Source organism: Callorhinchus milii, unplaced genomic scaffold (genome assembly GCF_018977255.1).
Source record: "Callorhinchus milii isolate IMCB2004 unplaced genomic scaffold, IMCB_Cmil_1.0 Scaffold14, whole genome shotgun sequence".
Taxonomy (NCBI): Eukaryota; Metazoa; Chordata; class Chondrichthyes; order Chimaeriformes; family Callorhinchidae; genus Callorhinchus; species Callorhinchus milii.
The window spans coordinates 15,667,406-15,688,744 of NW_024704755.1; the positions used below are offsets into that span (position 1 = coordinate 15,667,406).

Below are 21,339 nucleotides of genomic sequence, written 5' to 3' on the forward strand. Positions count from 1 at the left end.
TACTGCTGAGGAGGTCTCAGAGATATGGTAGGGCAAGAATATGGAGGGATTTGATGGTGAAGGTAAGGATCTTCAACTCGATACATTGGGGGATTGTGGAGCAAATATAGCAGGGAGACGATCTGGACCATAGGTACCTGGATATTATTGCAGAAATGACAAGGGCTGCAAAGTTCTGGAGAGTCTGTAGCTTGCTTCAGGCAGAGTTGGACAGTCTGGTGAGCAGAGCTGGACAATAAATAGAAAGACAATATTGTTGGAAAGGTAAATGCAATTCAGACTTTGTTTAAAAGTAAACTGGCACAGAGGTTGCAGTGCCACCATCTGACATTATAAGGCAAGTGAAGCACTTCCTCCATGAAACATTTTTTTCCATGACCAACTGACCAATAGTGAGAGTTATATTTTCCTTGGAAAAGTTGCATCATTTAAACCATTATTCAGTGATTCTGACATTAGTTTTTAAAAAGTACATTTGAAACTATACATTTAAAAATCAAAACAAATTCAACAACAATAACAAAATGCAATTATATAGCGCCTTTCACATATGGGTAACTAATGACCAGTTGCCAGGAAGAGTAGCTGAGGCCAGGACACTCGACCTATTTAAAAAAACAGCTTGATTCTGTGATGGGGAAATGGTACAATGGATGTTCTGGAAGAATGACATTGGATGGTCCAAAGGGTCAACTTCATCCATACCAATTTTGTGAACTTGTGGTAAGGTTTTGGTGCATTTTATAGGGAAATGGGTTGGACGCTGAAAAAGAGGGAGGAGGCGGTGGACGTTGGTGGATCATGTAGGTTCTAAAGACACAAAGAGTTGGGTGAGACTCTTTGATAGAGAGTGTTGGATCCTGACTTTAATCAGATATATATAGAATGGAGATCTAATTTGATAAGCATTCCAAAGAAAAGCAACAATAGCATAAGCATTCATTTACAGGAAAGCAGCAGTGCAAACTTGATGGGCTGGATGACATGTGCGTCTTCTATAATATTCTACGATTGATGTCTTTAAGATTCTAAATGGGCTTCAAACACAGATTAGATAGTTTTGTCTTAGGAAATAATACTATGGGATATACATTATGGGATAGGTAGTTCAGGATATATTTGTATGCAACCACCAGGAAGGTGGAAGGTGAACTAGATGGACCTTGGTCCTTTTTTCGTCTAGCATTTCTTATGTTTTTATGTTCTTATGGTTATATGAATTCAGCAAATTGAAAATGTTTGTTATGTTTGACCTCTATTAGCCATTTAGATTTTAGTATGAAACGTCTATACTGCTGCAACTTTAGAATCACATTGACTTGGGATTTGATAGTGTGTATTATTTGTTCATTTTAAATATGAATTATAAATGAATGAAATTGTGCTTTGGAACTTTGCAACAACAAATTAATGTGAAAATGTTTTTATTTAGAACAAACTTACATGATTAGAGAAATATCACAACCTTTTAAGTGATTCTTTGAGATATTTTTCAAGAAGGAATTACAATTAGTGTAACCACAGATGGATAAATAAAAATCTAACATGCATGATAAATATGTTATAGAGTACATTACTTCAGAATCATCTCTATGGCACACTTCATGCGAATTGGTAAAAGATAAATTTTAAAATTGTGCAATGAATGCAATGAAAACCCATTTCAAATGGTTATATTATACATAATTAATTATTATTACATACCAAGTCAATAAACTTTCCAAATTTCTGAATTTGCTTATTTAGTTTATATTCCAAATTAATTACCAAACTATAATATCATTTTCCTTTTAAATATTTATGGGAAGGTTATTACAATAAGATATTTTGGTAACACGGAGTTCTGCGAACCCACCAGGCATAAAACCGGGTTTCCTGAGAGGATTACACAGGATTGAATGAATTCCTTCACCAGTATTTCATCTTGAAGAAAGTTTAGCTCCAGGAACACCTCGTTGTAACTATCACTAAGATTAGTGCGAGAATTTTAGTAGTCATGACAAACATTGCGTTTTTAATTTCATCTAAAAAAAACAACCATTATCATTGCTGCCAATGGTATATCTGATTCTAATGAGTCATTAAAAATAGAAGCTTAGTTAGAAATAGTATGTAGACTAGACCACGTACATAATCCCCCAATACTAATGAGACACGACATGTCTCCTTCTCATATTTCACTGCAGGAGACTGTAACTCCTTGTTGCAGACAACCAGCAGATTCAGGGTTAATCTAAAGCGTGATCAGGATGGTGATGAATATTATCTTCCAATGGTCTGTTACAGGGCTAATTTGCACAGGTATGTGTTCATACTGCAGCTTCGTTAAGCAGTTGTCTTGATGAAGCAGTTGTCTTGGCTTCTATACAGAGTGCAGTTAATCTGTTTTTGATTGGTGTATATCTATTTGAATTTCACTGCATTGTTTCTTTCAAATTGGTGTTTACATTTATTCCTAAGAGTAGAGTGACTCAACAACCCAAATACACGACTATCCGAAGTTAAAGTCCAGTAGCTCAGTGGTTAGAACACTTGCCTTTGCAAGCGAAACATCTGGGTTCAATTCCAGGCAGGGCAAAACCTTGGGCAAGTTTCCTTACTCCACACACCTAATAATAATCCCTCCCAAAAAAATATTAAATTGGTCATTTTCAATCCATGACTGTTTGTGGGACGCTGCTGTGCGCAATTGGCTGCCACGTTTCGCCCACAAATATACAGTCAATTCATTTTACAGTCTATTCTGTGAAGCGCTTTGAGACATCGAGAAGACGTGAAAAGCGCTCTATCAAATATCAACAACCGGGGTCCTACTTACTCGATAAGCAGAGGCGTGTGCTGTAAGTAAACTTGCCCAACATTTCGCTCTGCCCAGGAATCTAACTCAGATCTCTCACTTGCGAGGCGAGTGTTCTAACCTTTGAGCTACAGGACTCCACAATGATGATGATGATGATCATTATCATTATAATGATGATTCTTATCATTCAGCAGTGAGGCTGAATATTTGTCTTTAATGGGTATTATTTCTTGACTTATACAATATCCCTGTTTGTTTAAAAATAAAATAGATGAATTATCTTCCATTAAAATAAAGTGAACTAAATTTCCACCTTGGGCTGAACATATTTTCTTGCATCTTATGGGGTGTCCGGCCCAAACAAAAAATATAATTTAGATCATGGCTGTTTGTCAGATATTAAAGTGTGCAAATTGGTTGTCCATCTTTTTGCAAAATACATAGTAACTGCATATTATATTAAATCCTATCAAGTATTTTGAGATGTCATCTTGACATGAAAGGCAATAGATTAAATGCAAATGCTATTTTGTTTAAATTCTACCTAAATTTGGTTGATGATAATACAATCAATTAACAGCTGCAGGACAAGTCATAACTGACACAAAAATCTATCTGCTTTAAGCAGACTTTATATTGAACAGCAAATTGTTATCTTCAATGTAGAAATTAGCGAGTGTAGCCATGATATTCAATAGTTAGCAGAACATCTTATTTCATTGCTCATGTGAGAAACACTAAGTTGCAGGAGTAATGAAAATTTACTGACACCGTGAAGCGGAAATTATAATTCGGCAGCAAATTACTCATTGTGTGACCAAATACAGCTGAGGAACAGAGAACAAATGGCAAATTAGTCTTGCAAACAGTGATGGGAGCAATGGTGCTGTTGATCTCCAAAAGTGTGTGTAATTCTTCTTTCATATGGCAAGAGAGGTGATTAGCAATATTCAAATAACCAAGGCCAGATTGGGGATAGGGATCAGGTTAGGTTGCTGATTTTAATACTTCAGTTACAGTTCCCATCGTGGCATTAACTTGATGGCATTAATGCAGACTTGAGCAGCGAGCTCAGCAAAGTGAAGAGGGAACCGAGTGAGGTGGAACAGAGTAAGAATTCTGTTAAGGAATTTGGTGAGAGTGGGAAAGAGGTGCATAATTAAAAAATATATAATAGTCATATTAAAATAATATAAAACATGTCTGGGAATATGGCAGGGCAGCTGAGACTGGTTGCTTGCACAATGTGTGCCATGTGGGAACTCCAGGATGCTTTGTGTGCCCTGGACAAACACGTGTATAGGAAGTGTCTCCAGCTGCTCAAACTTGAGCTCAGAGATTCTGAGCTTGAGGAGAGGCTGGTGTCACTGTATAGCATCTGGGAGGCTGAAGAGTTGATGGATCGAACATTTCAGCAGGTGGTCACCCCACAGCCACAGAGGGTTCAGAAGGACAGTGAGTGGGTGACCACCTGGCATGGTTGGAAGAGGAGATGGGAAGTGCAGAAATCCCCTTAGAGTGTGGCACACACAAATGAGTTCTCTGCACTGAATACCGGTCAGGGTGATGACCCCTCCGGGGATGGGATTCAAAAGCAAATGGATGCACTGCAGTCATAGGGAAGAGTGTTAATCCAATTGTCATTGGTGACGTAATGGTGAAAGGAGTAGACAGGCATTTCTACAAACAAATATGTGACTCTCGCATAGTATATTGTCTCCCTGGTGCCAGGGTTGAAGACATTATGGAATGGGTGCACAACATTCTACAGGGGAAGGGGAACATCCAGAAGTCATGGTCCATGTTGGGATCCATGACGTAGGGAAAAAAAGGGCTGAGATCCCGCAGGGAGAGTATAAGAAGCTAGGAAAAAAGCTAAAGAGTAGGACCTGATCTCAAATGTGTTGATCTCTGGATTACTTCCAGTGCCTCGTGCAATTGAGTATCAAAACAGCAGGATCAAACACATGAATGCATGGCTGGAGAAATGGTGCAGAAAGGTGGGTTTCACAATCCTGGATCATTGAGATCAGTTATAGGGCAGGTAGGACCTGCACAAGTTGGATGTGTTACACGTTAACAAGGCTGGGACCAATGTCCTCGCAGGGAGGTTAACTTGTGCTCTGGGGAAGGTTTTGAATTAATTTTGAGGGGGGAAGGGAATCAGAATGAAGCATCACAGAGGTCAAACAAGTTACATAGAGGTCTGGGAAAGACAAATAGCAATATAATAAGGAGTAATCCAGAAAAAGGAGGGATGAAGACAGGGGTGAAATGCAAAGCAGACTCAACAGCAACAACAAGGTTCCATTTATAGAGCACCTTTCACATCAGGAGGACGTCCCAAGGTGCTGGACAGTTGGGTCAGGACCTGAGCAGGGGGGAAATGGTCAGGGTGAGGGGAGGGAAGGGAGGGAGCGAGGAGGGGGTAGAGAGTCGAGAGGGGAGCTGAAGGCACGGTCAAAGAGAAAGGTCTTGAGACCGGCCTTGAAGCAGGAAAGGGAGGAAGCGGCGAAGGCACTGGGGGATGGAGTTCCAGAGCCTAGGGGCTGAGAAGCTGAAGGCCCGGCCATCGATGGTAGGGCGGTTGGGGCGGGGGATGTGGAGCAGACCAGAGCCAGAGGAACAGAGGGTACGGGCAGGTAGGTAGGGGGATAGTAAGTCGGAGAGGTAGGAGGGAGCGAGGCCGTGAATGGCCTTGTAGGTGAGGGTGAGGATCTTGAATTCGATCCTCTGGGGGATGGGAAGCCAGTGAAGTTGAGCGAGGGTGGGAGTGATGTGGTCACGAAGCTTGGTGCGGGACAGTACACAAGCTGCAGAGTTCTGAATGACCTGCAGCTTGTGGAGGAGGTGCCGGGAAGGCCGGCGAGAAGAAAGTTCCCATAATCCAGCCTTGAGGTGATAAAGGCATGGACCAGAGTTTCAGCCGCATGAGGGGTGAGGTAGTGCCGTATTGGTTAGTATTGGTAGACTCAGTTGGTATTGGAGTGCGTGCGTGTGTGTGTGTGTAAATGCACGGAGTGTGACAAATAAGGTTGATAAGCTGCGGCTCAAGTTGCCACATGGGGTTATGATGTAGTGGCAATAACGAAGACCTGGCTCAAACAAGGGCAGCAATAGGGGCTGAATATTCCCGGCTACAATGTATTCAGGAGGGATAGGGAAGGAAAAATGAGGGGGGTGGCAATATTGATTACAAACACGTTCAAAGCCCTGGGAAAGGATGATGTGCTAGAGAGTCCAAAAACAGAATCTATTTGGTTAGAGTTAAGGAGCAGAAAAGGAAATGTTACTCTGTTCGATGTATACTATAGACTTACAAATGGTGGGAAGGAGATAGACGAGCAAACCTGCAAGCAGATTTCTGAAAGATACTAAACCAATAGAGTAGTGATAATGGGGGACTTCAATTATCCTAGCATAGACTGGCAAAATAAGAGTGTAAAGGGGAAGGGGAGATAAGGATTCCTGAAATGTGTGCAGGATAACTTTCTGGATCAATATATTTCCAGCCCAACGAGGAAGGAAGCATTGCTGGATCTAGTTCTGGGGAGTGAAGTGGGGCAAGTGGAAATGCTTTCAGTGGAAGAACATCTTGACAACAATGATCACAACATCATTAGATTTAGAGTACTGATAGAAAAGGACAAGGAACAATCAAAGATGAAGATTCTCAACTGGAAGAGGGCTAATTTCAGTGAGTTAAAAAGGGAACTAGCCAAGGTGGACTGGAAAGAAGAGGGTGCAGCCAATGCCACAGTATTGGAGAGGGTAGAGAAATTGGATAACAACAACAACTTAGACTTATATAGCGCTCTCCACACCGGATGGCATCTCAGAGCGCTTGGACAAGTTAAGAGAGGAGAGGAGGCACTAAATATTGATGATGCGCATGGTAGATAAGTCACCCAGTCCGGATAGGATGTATCTTAGGTTACTGAGTGAAATAAGGGTAACGACAGCTCTAGCCACAATCTTTCAATCTTTTTTGGACACTGGGATTGTGCCAGATGATTGGAGGTATGCAAATGTTATTCCCCTGTACAAAAAGGGCCAGAAGGATAGACCTGGTAACTTCAACCCAGTCAGCCTAACATCAGAGTGGGGAAACATCTAGAGACTATACTCTGGGACAAAATACATTTTCACTTATCAAAATATGGGTTAATAAAGGACAGCCAACATGCATTTGTTAAAGTGAAATCATGTCTAACAAACCTAATAGAGTTTTTTTGATGAAGTAATGGAGAGGGTGGATGAAGGTAGTGCAGATGATGTAGCTTATATGGATTTTCATGAGGCATTTGATAAAGTGCAACATAAGTGAGTTGTAAACATAATAGAAGCCCATTGTATTAAAGAGACAGTGAGAGCATGGATACAGAACTGGCAGGGAGACAGAAAACAGTGAGTAATGGTGAACAGTTATTTTTCTGAATGGAGCGAAGTGTGCAGTGATGTTCCCCAGTGGTTGGTATTGGGACCACTGCTGTTTTTCATCTATATAGCTGACCTGGATTTGGGTAAAGAGGGTACAATTTACAAGTTTGCAGGTGATACTGAGCTCGGAAAAGTAGTAAAGAGTGAGGTGGATAGTAGCAGACTGCAAGCAGACAAAGACAAACTGGTAAAATGGGCAGACCCATGGCAGATGATGTTTAATGTGGAAATATGCAAAGTGGAAGAAGGAATAGAGAGACCTGAGCATTTATATAAGTACATCTTTGAAGATGGCCGGACAGGTAGATAAAGCTGTTAAAAAAAACATATGGGATACTAGATGTTATAAATAGGGGCATAGAAAAAAAAAGTTTTAATGAAACTATAAAATACTGATTAGGCCTAAGGCAAGAGTACTGGGTTCAGTTCTGGGCACCACAGTATAAGAAGGATGTCAAGGCATTGGTGCAAAAGAGATTTACCAGGATGGTACGAGGAATGAGGGACTTCAGTTATCAGGAGAGGCTAGAGAAACTGGGATTATTTTCCTTGGAGCAGAGAAGGTTAAGAGGAGACTTAATAGAAGTTTTCAAAATTATGAGGGGATTCAATAGGGTGAACAAGGAGAACCTATTTCCACTGGCTGGTGGGTCGGTAACCCGAGGACACTGATTTTAAATAGTTGTTAAAAGAAACAGAGGGGAGGGGAGGAGAAGATGTTTCACACAGCGAGTTGTTGGATCTGGAATGCATTGCCTGAAAGGGTGGTGGAAGCCATTCAATAACAACTTTTAAGAGAGAAGTACATAATTATTTGGGGAGGATACGTTTGCAGAGCTATGGCGAAAATTCTAAATTTTTCTGAGTTTTCGGATGAGACTCGTCTTTGCTTGAATCTATTTACATGCCTTTTTTCAGATGAGTTTTAAAACTCAAGTTTCTGTGCAAGTTTACATGGTTAGGCTCATCTTGGACCAGTTGACAGTGAAAGGTGACTTTAACTAGTTCTTTGTCGGCTATTGTTGTTCGTGTGAAAGGCTGTTGCCCAAGTTTTGGAGGCATGGTCAGAAATACCAGCATTGAAAGTATTCCACTATTATCTTCAGGTCAATAGAGAGGAGCTCGCCAATCATGGTGCAGTCTTAGCCTTGTGCAGCAAGCAAGATGACTTCTGCAACTTACCAGAATGACACTCTTAATATGGGACTCTTGTGACTTATTATTGTTTAACACAACGAATGTCATCAAAAAGCAACCGGACATTGATTTGTCAATTTCTGGGTAGAATCAGAATGTTTATTTGTTGATATACAGGTAGATACAGCTCGAATGTACCTGTAAAATAATAAGTGCTGAAAAAAAAGTTTAATAAAGTCAGAGCAAACTTTGTGAAATTCAGATATTATTTTTATCTTTTCCTTTTTGGATTCTCAGATTCCTTTGGATCAGATGTTAAACAGATGGACTCTCCTGCCTCTTCATATGAACGTTGAGGATCCCATTGCACCTTTCAAAATATGTTTCCCAGTGACGTGGTCAATAATCCCCCAAATAAGATTGGTCATTCCCTTCATGGTTGTTTTGTGGGACATTGATGTGCGCGAATTGCCTGTCACTTACTCCCACAATAACATATTGTTAGTCCGCTTTTACAATGTATCCTGTGAAGCGCTTTGATTCCACCTCCTGATGTGAAAGACACTTTATCCAATGTAAGGGTTATTGTTATGTTGCTTATGATATGATGAATGATTGTAGGCATCCTTAAAGTAGGTAAAATCTTGTTTCAGGAATGGCAAAATTGAATAGATTCTTAATCAATACACAGACAGGAAATAAAACCTCAGTATCAATCTTGCTTTACCATCGTCTCTTTACCTTTTGCTTTATTTTTCTCTGTAATCATTTTCATCGGCGACATATTTTACGCAATCAGTGTTTGAATTTGTTTTGATAGTTGTTGACGACACTTCGGTCCAAGTAACTCAACTCCCCAAACACACAACTGTAATCAAAGGTGAAAGCATCACCTTCTATTGTGCCATTTCCTACTTTGAAGAAAACTCACATACAAAAGTATACTGGTGGAAGCATGGGGAGAGGGAGTACCTGCAAACACGGCCAGATGCCAGGAAATACAAAATACCTTTTAATAGAATAATATCACTGCTGAATCCACCATTGTTTAAATGCAGTGAGCAATCAATAGAAATTTGAAACTACAACAGCCCAAAAGGTCTTCAGCAAGAAAACAATCCACATGTTACATTACGTAACACATAGAGAGAACGTCAGGTGGACAGAAATAAAATAAATGACATTAAACAAATAATTATTGTGTTTATTGAATGAACGAGAAGCAAAATTGCCAAAAATGCTTCCATCTGAAAGTAGATCTAAAAGTGGAAAATAAAGACTACAAACGATAAATACCACATAAGCATATGAGAATATACTGATTAATATCGAGCTAATTAGCTTTTGCTTTAGAATTCATCTTGTGTGTTGCACTCTGGCTGCCCTAGTATCATAATAATCATTTCTCATTATATTAATATTGACGGTATTTTCCTCCAAAAAGATATTTAATGGCTTCTCTTTATGTAAAATAACAGAACATTGTATTTTTAATTTATATCTGTCTCAAAAGATTTTTCATTAAATTTCACAGTTTGAAGCTTATAACAGAGCATCCTTTAATGTTGTTCCTCAGAGTAGTCTAAAAACTGCATTTCAGTTAAAATACATCATTTATAATATACAGTTTTGCCATTACTTTGCAGGTTTAGGCATCAGTATCTGCAGTATTTTCTGTTTTCCATTGTGCGTGTTTGTAATGCTTGTTTTAGCGGTTATCATTGTGGACTGTTTCAGAATCAACCTCTTTAAAGGTAAGATTTTCATTCATTAAGTCACTCTTACGTAATTGCTGCCATTTCCATTTTTAATTTATTTTGTTTCTTTAACACGAGTCTACCACATCAAGACGTGTTATATATGTTTACTATTACATTTTACATTTCCATATTTTATTACATTTGTTATGTTTAATTGTGAACTGATTTGCTGTTTTAAAATAGTACTTTGGAAACTTAAATATTTTTAAGATACAGCCTAATTTTGATTCACGATGATATATGGTCAGTGAAGACAATCATGTGATTAATATGTTTGCAATTTTCACAATGTTTTATTATTCACAACATTAACATTAATATTAATATTAACTTATTAATATTAATTTATTATTAAAATTAATATTATTAATATTGATTTATTATTATTAACAATATTAACATCCTTTGTAGATGTTAGAAGAGAGAAACAATGAAAAGAGATTGAGTTCTGCTGCTGTAAATCGACTGACTGCAGTAGAAACAGAACATCTGAGGGAGATGCACCGTATGTATCCAAGTAGAGCCGATAAACAAAGTAAACAAAGTATGAAACCAGGTCTTAAAATGTTCCTGTTTATCTCTAAACGTGCAATGCTTTCTACATGGATAGAAAAACATTTACCGTTGAGATAACATGTATATGTAAATTACCCAGCTGTGCTACCTCACTGTCGCTCTGAAGATTCTTTCAATAAAATATATCTCTGCTTTCTTTGCAAATTTTTGCTGTCTGGAGTAATAAACACAAATATCGCTTTGCAAAAAATGATGCCATCTTCAGATTAAACTAAATTGCATCAAATCCGTCTGCTTTGTGTTTCCATATGACTTCTGTGGAATCTAACAGGGAAAAAAACATCGCAATATATAAAGTATCTGCTCATAAGCATCTGATTTTATTGATCTTATACAAGATTCAGTACTATAAGATTCTTTTGTTAGTAGAACAGATCTCCCACAAAATTAACTTTGTTTCTTGCAGATGCCAAAGGCTCTTGGAGGTTGCACTGTTAGTATGTTTCGGACCGATCTGTGCAAGAGACAATTAAAATCTATCCAAGATAAAAGGAAGTCAAAACCCAATACCTTTTATTTCATCTCAAGCAATTGCAAGCCCTCGTTATAGACCAGTGATGCCATCATGCTGATTAGCCTCAGACTTATCGTGAACTTAAGTGTTATTTGACGGTCTTTGTCTTTTTCCAAAGGTTTATGTTTAGAAATTTCTGGATATAAATCCTGTCATTTATAAAGCAAGTAATTTGCCCTATAGCCTCTTATATTAATAATATAATCTGCATAATCCTTAATTTTTTTATAGTGCATCATCACGTCATCGAGATATCTCAAAGCGCTACACAGGAATTTCCTCAAAATCTTTCTATTTGTCCAAATTTCCGATTATCCTTCCCTTCCCCAACTCCTTCTTTCACATCCCCAGCTTGGGTGCCTATCTAGCATTATGAATCATGTGGAGGTGTCTTTCTTAAATAAAATGCGCTATATAAATGAATATTGTAGGATATTGCTGTCGTCAAATTGGCTGCCATGTACACCTACAAATATACAGTCTTCATTTCACGGTAAATGCTTGGGGTGTTTTCATGATATGATAAGGCGCTATGTCAACTGTGGGAACTATTTATATGATGAAAGATATATGGAACAAAAAGGCTTCCGCGCCCATTCACCATCCCCCAGTTTACTGTCATCTGCAAATTAGCACTTTCATCTTTGCTGCCTGCAAGACAAGAGATTGGCAACACCTTTTATGGAGACAACTGCCTTTGGTTTGATGTAATGCATCCAATTAAATTGTGTCTGTTGAGTTCACAGACCCGAAGTCAGTGTCAGTGCCACATTTCACATTTGTAGCGACTGCAACCCTGAGTTACGTCCAGCAACAGGTTTATGGTTTGTCTCAGCCAGTGATTAATATGGCAGCGAGTGTTATTTTTAATTCTCTGTTTCTCATGGTGATACATTCTGCAGGTGTGTGTTTATATTATGTCTGCAACTTTCTGAATAATAATGCAAATACTGTATAATAAATTGTCAAACTGTAATTTTTCCTGTTTTCTTTTCCGCTGATGTTTGGCAAGCAAACAATGTCTTCTTATGTCATTTGTGTATCTCTCAGGAGTCTCCTCCCGATGTGAAAGTCGCTATACAAATCTAATTTGTTGTTGTTCTACTCGACTTTACTTTTCATTATTCATTTTATCGTCTGTATAATCCTAATTTGAAATTCTTTTTGGCAGTAAGTGATGGTACTTTGATCGAAGTAACACAACACCCCAAACATGGAATTCCACTCGTAGGTGAAAACATCACCTTCAAATGTATTTTTGCTGTCTCTCCAAACCACACACGCATAAAAGTATATTGGTCGAAGCATGGAGAAGATGGATATCTTCATGCAAACGATGGTAACAGGAAAATATTCAGTTTTGAAGATAAAGGAAACTACTCCTTCCAGCTATTGGATGTGAGAATCCAAGACTCTGGTGTCTACTACTGTGCAGTGATCCATGAGGGAAGAGAATCAGGACGTGGATCTGGGTCGCAGTTAACTGTGTGCGGTAAGTATGAATACGGCAGAGATGGCAATTATTCCAACTTTTAAATATGACACTAATAGTTAAGCGGAGCAGAATGGTTTATTGAGATTTAATACAAAATATTTATGGCATAACTAAATGTTGTAATTCCCTACCGTAGGTTTTCAAAATTGTTATCCCATGCACACCATATCTTATTTCCCACTGTTGTGGCCAATGAGTTACCAAATAAAATTGTTATTGACTTCATGACCGTTTGTGGGACATTTCTGTGTGCAAATTGGCTGCTTCATATGCCTGTAAAATACAAACACTGCACATTTCAGTAAAACCCAGTGAAGCGCTTTGACACAACTCCCTGCTGTGAAAGAACTTCTTGAATCGGACCAAAATAATCATGACATTTAGTGGATTATCTCGCAATTCAGTTAAAAAATGTGAGGGTATATCTGTGGCAATTTGAAACAGATCTTATTGACATTTAAATAGCATAAACATCAACCCCAAACCTTAATTTCCCCCTCAGCTCCCATTAACTAGATTAACAGCAACAAATTATTTCTCTTGTTTATGGAGGCTAAATACAATCCAGAAAGTTCAATACAGTTGAGACTGTCTCTGACCCGTGGTGTTAATCCTCCCCGGACTTTCAATCTGTAACTATAAATTATATACAGGGTATAACTAAATTGAAGCCGTTAAATTTACATTGGTTAGAATGGGAGCGCAGCTTCAATTGGACGACAATAACATTTCATAGTCCTGTAGCTCAGTGGTTAGAGCACTCACTTTGCAAGTGAGAGACCTGAGTTCAATTCCCGGCAGGGCGAAACCTTGGGCAAGTTTCCTTACTCCACACGCCTAATAATCCCTCCAAAGCAAAATAATAATAAATTGGTCATTTTCAATCCACGACTGTTTGTGGGACACTGCTGTGTGCAATTTGCTGCCGCGTTCGCCCACAAATATACAGTCAATTCACTTTAAAGTATATTCTGTGAAGTGCTTTGAGACGTCGAGAAGATGTGAAAAGTGCTCTATCAAATGCAAGGATTATTATTATTATTATTATTTTGGAATGTACTCCCAAAGTGAAAGGAGCTATACAAATGTAATTTATTGTTGTTGTTATCTTTTGTGGTATTAGAAACTGTGACTCTCACTCGCTGTTGGATGAAAAACGAACACCAGCTTTTTATTCTATTCTATATTTGTTTTTTACTCTTTATGAATTATAATGGAAATACAATTCCTATAATAATATTAATTAATAATGTAATAATAATTGTAATATATTATAATAAACTTTAAGAATTAACTTAATAATCAGTCAACTCTCTGTGTCCACATTTTCATCTTTAAAAGGCGGTTCGTAATTCAAAGTTATAACATTTCTACAAAGCAAAGCATTGGATGCGATATTAATCAGCTACCATCAGAATAGTTTGTTCCCCAATCGGGTCTTGTATGATTCTGTTGTGTTTATGTTCTACAGTTGCTCCAACTCCCCTGAACATACTCCATACAATTGCTGAAAAATATTCTTCTGCATCAACTCTTGTGTGTAAAACGGAGGCGTTTTACCCCGGGAATCTCATCTTCAACTGGTATATAAATGGGACCATAATTTCGACTGGGATAAATATTACTCAACAACAGAATTCGGATGGACTGTATCAAGCTTCGAGTTCTGTGGGAGTGACACAGAGTCTCCAGAGCGTTTATACCTGCATGGTATCTCACCTCAGCCTCCGGACCGAAGGAATTGCAAACTTTATGATTCCTTTTTCTGACAGAGGTAACAGTCCGATAATCTTAACTTCAATTAATCTGAACTAAATTCTTACAGGAATATATCCGATAATTAATTCATTCTACAAACTTCAGTCATACCCTTGCTAATCTCAACTGATGAATAGTGTTGGCGACACTCCAGTGCACTGTTGAGTGAGGACTGCATTGTCTGATGTGCAATGCTTGGGATGAGACATTAAACCACGGTTTATTTGTTTAAAAGTTCCCATGGGACTATTCGACAAGAGAAGTAAGTTTCTCCCGATTTCTTCATGCTCCAGATAAAAATTGGTCTGCCATATTCACCTACAAATATGAGGCGACGCGGAGTCTTGTAGCTTAGTGGTTGCACAACTCGCCTCGCAAGTGAGAAGACCTGGGTTTGATTCCTGGGCAGGGCGAAATGTTGGGCAAATTTCCTTATTCCACAAGCCTCCGTTTACCAAGCAGTAAGTGGGAAGTCAGTTGTTAGTCGATTGGCAGATCACGTTTCTGGGAGTAATAATCTCTTAAAAAAAAATTATTTATTCACTCAATTTATTGTTTGTGGAACACTGCTGTGCGCAATTGGCTGCCATGTTTAGCCACAAAATATACAGTCAATTCACTTTATAGTATATTCTGTGAAGCACGATTGAGGCATCTGAAAGATGTGATAAGGTGCTGTATCAAATGCAAGGATTATTATTATAAATAGTTATTACATTTTACGCTAAATCTTGTGGAGATCCTTGACACCACCCCGGCTGATGTCAAATTCAAGTATAATTACTGTAATATAAAGTATTATTACTGTGATGTAAAGAATATCAAGAATGTGAAACTCTATATGCAGAATGTAAAACTCCTATTATATATTAATCCCTCATGAAATAAGTAAAATAAAATGTTAATTTTTACTCGCTTTAGTCTATTTTAACAAACAATGTAATTAGCAAGACCAAAGCATCGCTGGATTAATAACACATCCTGTGTAGGACAAGAATTTAATGACATACTTCACAATGTACAGGTATAATTCATAGTTTGTAATTTTCTTATAGAGTATGAATTTCCAGATGATTATTATTTACTGATCGCTGGAAGCGCAGTGGGTGTGTTGTCAATGCTGTTGCTTTTAATCATTGGGATTCCATTAATGAAAAGCAAAGGTAAGACATATTCTGTTTCAATTTGGATTAATTGTGGATCTTTTATCTCAATACCATCCGTGTTCTTTGCACCATCTTATTGGGCAAAAGCGAGGCTATTAGGTGAGGCGATAGAACAGATGTTTAAAGAGCATGTTTCTGTAAAGTTGCCAATAAGATTATAGATCAGTGGGATAGGTACAGAATCGAAATGTCCTGATAGAATCACGTTGGTGAATTTATTTAGCAGAATGCTTACTGGTTTAATCTTTTTAAAATTTAAAATGTAAAGTGTCCAATGGCACATATTCTACTCAAAGCATTTTCAAATTTAATACCTGGATATTAGGGACATATTTCATTTATGATTAATTTCAGGTGACAGTCTGGCTTAGTTAGTAGCACTCATGTCTCTGAGTCAGAAATTTGCGGTTGAATCCCCACTGGATTCAGTCCTTCGGATAAGATTGAAATTGAAATCCCGTTTGTCTATTCAAGATCATATTCCAGATCCCGTGATCCTATTTGTAAAGAGAAAGGAGTTCCTGATGGTGTCCTGGCCACTAGGTCTCCCAGATAAAAATGATCAATTGCCACATAACTCTTTTAAAGATATTCCTATGAACAAATTGATTCCAGAGTTTCCAATGAAATACAGTTACTACATTTTGCAGTAAATCCTTTGAATTCGTTTTGAGAAATTGAGAAATTTCTGATTTGAAAGGTGCTCTATCAAATAAAAAACATATCTCTATTATTGTTGTTTGTTTTAGGAAAACACAGCAAATTAAATGAATCCAACAGGAATGGAGAGCAGGTAATGTAATGAGAATACTCTGCCGGGAGTAATCATTGAGAGAGAATCCTTGTTGGCCTTCGAGAGGGAACTAGACACAGATCTTAAAAAGAATTAGCTACAGGTTGTCAGCTGCAGGTAAATGGTACTGAAAAGGCTGCTCTTGCGAAGCTGGCACAGATATGACGGACCAAATGGCCTTCTTCTGTGCTTTAAGTTTCTATGATTTTATTGTCAAGAAATGTGACTGAAGCATAACAAGTGTAGACACAATAGACTCAATAATTGGAAAGAATGAGTGAAACATCGGAAACAAAAAAGGACAATTATTTGTATATAAATAATCAAATACGTTAACACGGGTTCAGAACGTTCCTGTATGTCCAACCCACACAGACATTTGAGGAGGTACATTCCAAATTGACTGGAAGAGGTTGTATCATGTAGCGTATCATGCTTCCAAAAGGTGAAGTAGCAATAAACGAGGCAAACAATTTATATACTTGTCAGGCATATAGATCATCTCAGTGACACATGGTGGGGTGTGTGTGGTGGTGGTGGGGGGGGGGGGGGGGTGGCCAGGCATGTAAAGGAGACCAAGGAAGATGATCCTATGAGAGAAATGGAAAATAATTGGAAAACATAGTGCTCTTCAGTCTCGAAAGGAAATTTCTCAAAGTGAATTTTATGGAACTGTACAATATGTTTAATGGGAGTGAGAAAGTAAACCCAGAACAATACCTTCAGATGCACTCAGATAGCAGAACAAGAAGGCTCAGGTTTAGCTGCAAAAGGACAATTTCAGGACCGACACCATGTAGTTAAAAACTGGAGCAGATTACAAGGAGGCGTTGATGAGTCCTGGACGCTGGATTTGTTTAATAACAGGTTGATGATGTGATCAAAACACATTGTGGTGGTTATTCTGTAAGGCTGAAGTCAAATGAACCACAGGGCCTTCTTTATCTGAACCTCTCTTGTGATCTTGTAACAAGTAAAAAACTAAATAATTGCATATTTGTTTTACAGGGGATACAGGAAGCAAATAATGAGACGGTGGCTTATGTTTCACTGGATTTGACTAGTTCTAAAAAATCTCTGAGACCTAAACATCCATAGGAGAGGACAGTGTACGCTCAGGTAAAGCTGAGAAACTCAAAATTAATATACAGATTCTTTTTATCAAACGTACATGGAGGGAGTCCTGCAGCTCAGTGATTAGAGCACTCGCCTCGCAAGCGAGAGACCTGGGTTCGATTCCTGGCAGGGTGAAACCTTGGGCAAGTTTCCTTACTTCACACACCTGATAATAATCCCTAAAATAGAAACAATAATAAATTGGTCACTTCAATCCACAACTGTTTGTGGGACAATGTTGTGCGCAATTGACTACTGCATTTCGCTCACAAATATACAGTCAATTCACTTTACAGTCTATTCAGTGAAGTGCTTTGAGACATCTTTTAGACGTGAACATAATAATGCAAGGATTATTATTTTATTATTCTATTTTATTATTCTATTATTTTATTCTAACTAGATTCAGAGTGTTTCTATTTAGGGCATTTTGAACCACCTTGAACTTAATATCAATTGCATTTGATATTAAAGACCTTACAGAAAACCAGCTTCAAAATTATGACTGCATTAAGAATTTGCGCCTCACCACTTTGTTTCTTATTGTGGTTTAATGTAAGGTGCACTGAGTGTATTTGTTAGTGAATTTGACAAATTCTTAAATGCAATCATAATTTTGAAGCTGGTTTACTGTAAGGTCTTTAAACTAAACTGACTTCAAAGTTAAGACTGAATTCAAGAATTTGAACTACACTTCAACTACACTCTGAGACACAACATGTGTGAAGGGGCTATATACAACAGTTTTTGTTGTAGATTTGAACTAACTTTGGTCATTTACTATAAGCTTGTCTATATTTTGATTTTGTTTTTCCTCTAACATTCCACCCTCTGTTGGCACAAGTATAGATACAGCCAGTCGTCATTCTTTTTGTGTAAGCCAAGACACTGAGCGCACCAAATAGTTGGTCGCAAGATAATTGGTACATATTCTCACTAATAATCACACACACATCACTTTCCGAGGGAAATTATCATCCCCCACTGCTGACTTTCCACCCGACCTTCTTCCTAGCCCAGGGTTTGCTGAGTCCCACTGCACATTCCTTTGCAAGAGATGATTAGAACTTTGATTTGTACCCTTGAGTTCTACAATGAGCAGTGCCTTTATCAACCGAGCTATGGGGGGGCGCGGTAATCAAAATTATAATAGGTCCTTCTCTTAGGAGATTTATGAACACTGAAATATCTAAAGCTTGAAATCTTGGTTTTACAGACCAAACAAAGGGGAGCCGATAACAAGATAATTTACAGTGTTCTGGATTTAACAGACTCAAAGAAAACAGCATGCAGCAACATTGGTGTGGAATATTCTCAAATACAGGTGAAAACCACAGCAGATCAGCAGCTATCTACTGGGAACAAATAGACACACAGAAGTAATGCGAGAAGTCAATTACTGGTGCATTTTGTTTTTAGTTCTCCATCCCTATAAAGTAATGGCTTTGATGCTTTTCAATTAGTGTCTACTTATTTGTGAAAATCCATTGCAGGAAAATATTGATGCTTAATTCTATTCATGTGTACTTATGTGATATTTAGAATCTAGTTTCATGCAAATGTATTAACAGCTCTAATCATGACTAGAAGCCTTGATCGAATAGCTTTTAAATCATCGCACACCCAATTTAAAATTGTACTAAACAATGAAAAAAAATTATAAAGAGTTAAATAAAGCATATAAGCCGTTTGGCCTCATGAAGTGGTGTAGTGTATTTTCTTAACATTTCAATAAAGAACGATTGTGAAACATAAATCATGTGGTTTTCTCATTTAATCACTTTGCGTCTTTACTATTGGTAAAACAACACGTGGTATGGGTTAGCTTGAAAGCTGTTCAACAACATATGGCGCAATTCATTTACCGCAAAGGAAAGGTTAATGTGTAGGCGTTCTAATGGTCATGTGTGTGCTGATATATACCTAACAGGAAGCAACCAAAATTTTGAAATGTGCTATTTCTGATGTATTTCAGTGACACCAAAAGTTCCATTACAAGCGACCCGCTTTCTTATACTAAATATAGACGTTGTTTATTGACATCTTTATTAACAGCTTAAGCATTTATTTCAGATCAGTGTAGTGTGGATAGGTGCAGTTATAATGCACAATTTCAATATCAGTTGAACAACAAACACCTGCTTATATTTTAAGAACAAGTCAATACTGGACATCTTGAAAAATTTCCTGGATCAACATCAGTAAAGCACGGATTGTATAGAACATACACTTCCAATTGATAGATCTTCTTTCAAGTTGTCATAAATCATGCTTAGTTTTGGTCAACAGAGTTTCTGACACATAATGCTGAACCCCATTGCTTAATAAAATTGAATCCAGACTGAAAGTTCCACCTATCCATACCCCACACGTATGGAAAAGTCCCAATTGTCTGGAATGAAGTGGATACGAGTAGTGGATACAGGAGGGTCGCACCTGTTTACCTAATTCTGGAAAATATTAGGGCAGGTTAGCAAATGCCAATGTCTCCTTGAACATAAAGCAACAATCCAATTAGTTATTGCAACCCAGTGTCACAAATGTGCTCCAGATAAATAAATATAAATTTCCTGAGTTAATAGTTGACTGACATAAATTAAGGAAATAATCACATTTTATTATTTCCAGTTCATCAATCAAAAACTTTAGGAGACTGTCCAACTTAAAAAGTCCATTTCAGAAATGCTCCTTCTTTAAATATCTGTTGGTGAATGACATTGGTACTAAAAAGGATGGTCTGTTTCATCTGTTTCATCTCTACAAGTTTCATCTCAGCTGTTTCATCTCTACAAAATTACTTTGTCAATTGCCCTTTTTCACAGTACAGAACATGCTTTAACACAGTATTTTTTTTATTCAGACGAATGCAATGAGACAATCAAACCACACACTGCTTTTACATTCCATATATGGTAAAGTTCATGTCATGCTGAATCCGCTGTAATACAAAGGAATGGTTGTAAGATAGAGGAAAGCGTAAGCAGAAAATTAATGTACAAATATAATGATATAACCGAATGGTAAACAGTGAATTGTGGTCCTCGGCACAGCACAAGAATGAAGCAATTATTAAGAGGTGAACGCCTGGTTTAATTGGGAACATCCAAATATTGTTGGACGAAACTCCATGCCTGGACTTTTAACTCACATAGTCCAGGGTGGTTGCAAGGGACAATGCTGAGGGTGTTAAAGGTCCAATCCCTCAACTTAGATGTTATGCCAAGGTCCCATCTGTCTATTCCGGTGGAAATTAAAGATCATATGATACAACTAATTAATTTAATACCATGTTATTTTTAATGTTTAATATATGTGGATCTATCACTGCACTGTATTTCCGTGGTCAAAGAGGAACGTCAAGATACAGCCATTGAAAGAAGTGAGGGAGAAGAGGGCAAGTCGGAGGGATTCTGGGATGGAGCTCCAGAGAGTTGGGGCAGATAGATTGAAATCTTGACCGCTGATGGTGGGTTGAGTAATGTGTAGGCTGGTGCTTGCTGATCGAATGGCAGGGAAAGTACTGCTGAGGAGGTCTCAGAGATATGGTAGGGCAAGAATATGGAGGGATTTGATGGTGAAGGTAAGGATCTTCAACTCGATACATTGGGGGATTGTGGAGCAAATGTAGCAGGGAGACGATCTGGACCATAGGTACCTGGACATTATTGCAGAAATGACAAGGGCTGCAATGTTCTGGAGAGTCTGTAGCTTGCTTCAGGCAGAGTTGGACAGTCTGGTGAGCAGAGCTGGACAATAAATAGAAAGACAATATTGTTGGAAAGGT

General features: G+C 38.0%; 1 protein-coding gene across 1 annotated transcript; it reads left to right on the top strand.

Moving 5' to 3' along the window:
• Positions 1 to 12,014: 12,014 nt before the first annotated feature.
• Positions 12,015 to 19,311, top strand: LOC103171644 (tyrosine-protein phosphatase non-receptor type substrate 1-like). The gene is made up of 7 exons (XM_042340531.1): positions 12,015 to 12,129; positions 12,399 to 12,719; positions 14,194 to 14,496; positions 15,536 to 15,643; positions 16,396 to 16,439; positions 17,448 to 17,558; positions 18,772 to 19,311. Exons 1-6 carry the CDS (start codon positions 12,075 to 12,077, stop codon positions 17,535 to 17,537), a joined length of 921 nt encoding a protein of 306 aa, XP_042196465.1. The 5' UTR covers positions 12,015 to 12,074; the 3' UTR covers positions 17,538 to 17,558; positions 18,772 to 19,311.
• The last annotated feature ends 2,028 nt before the right edge of the window (positions 19,312 to 21,339 follow it).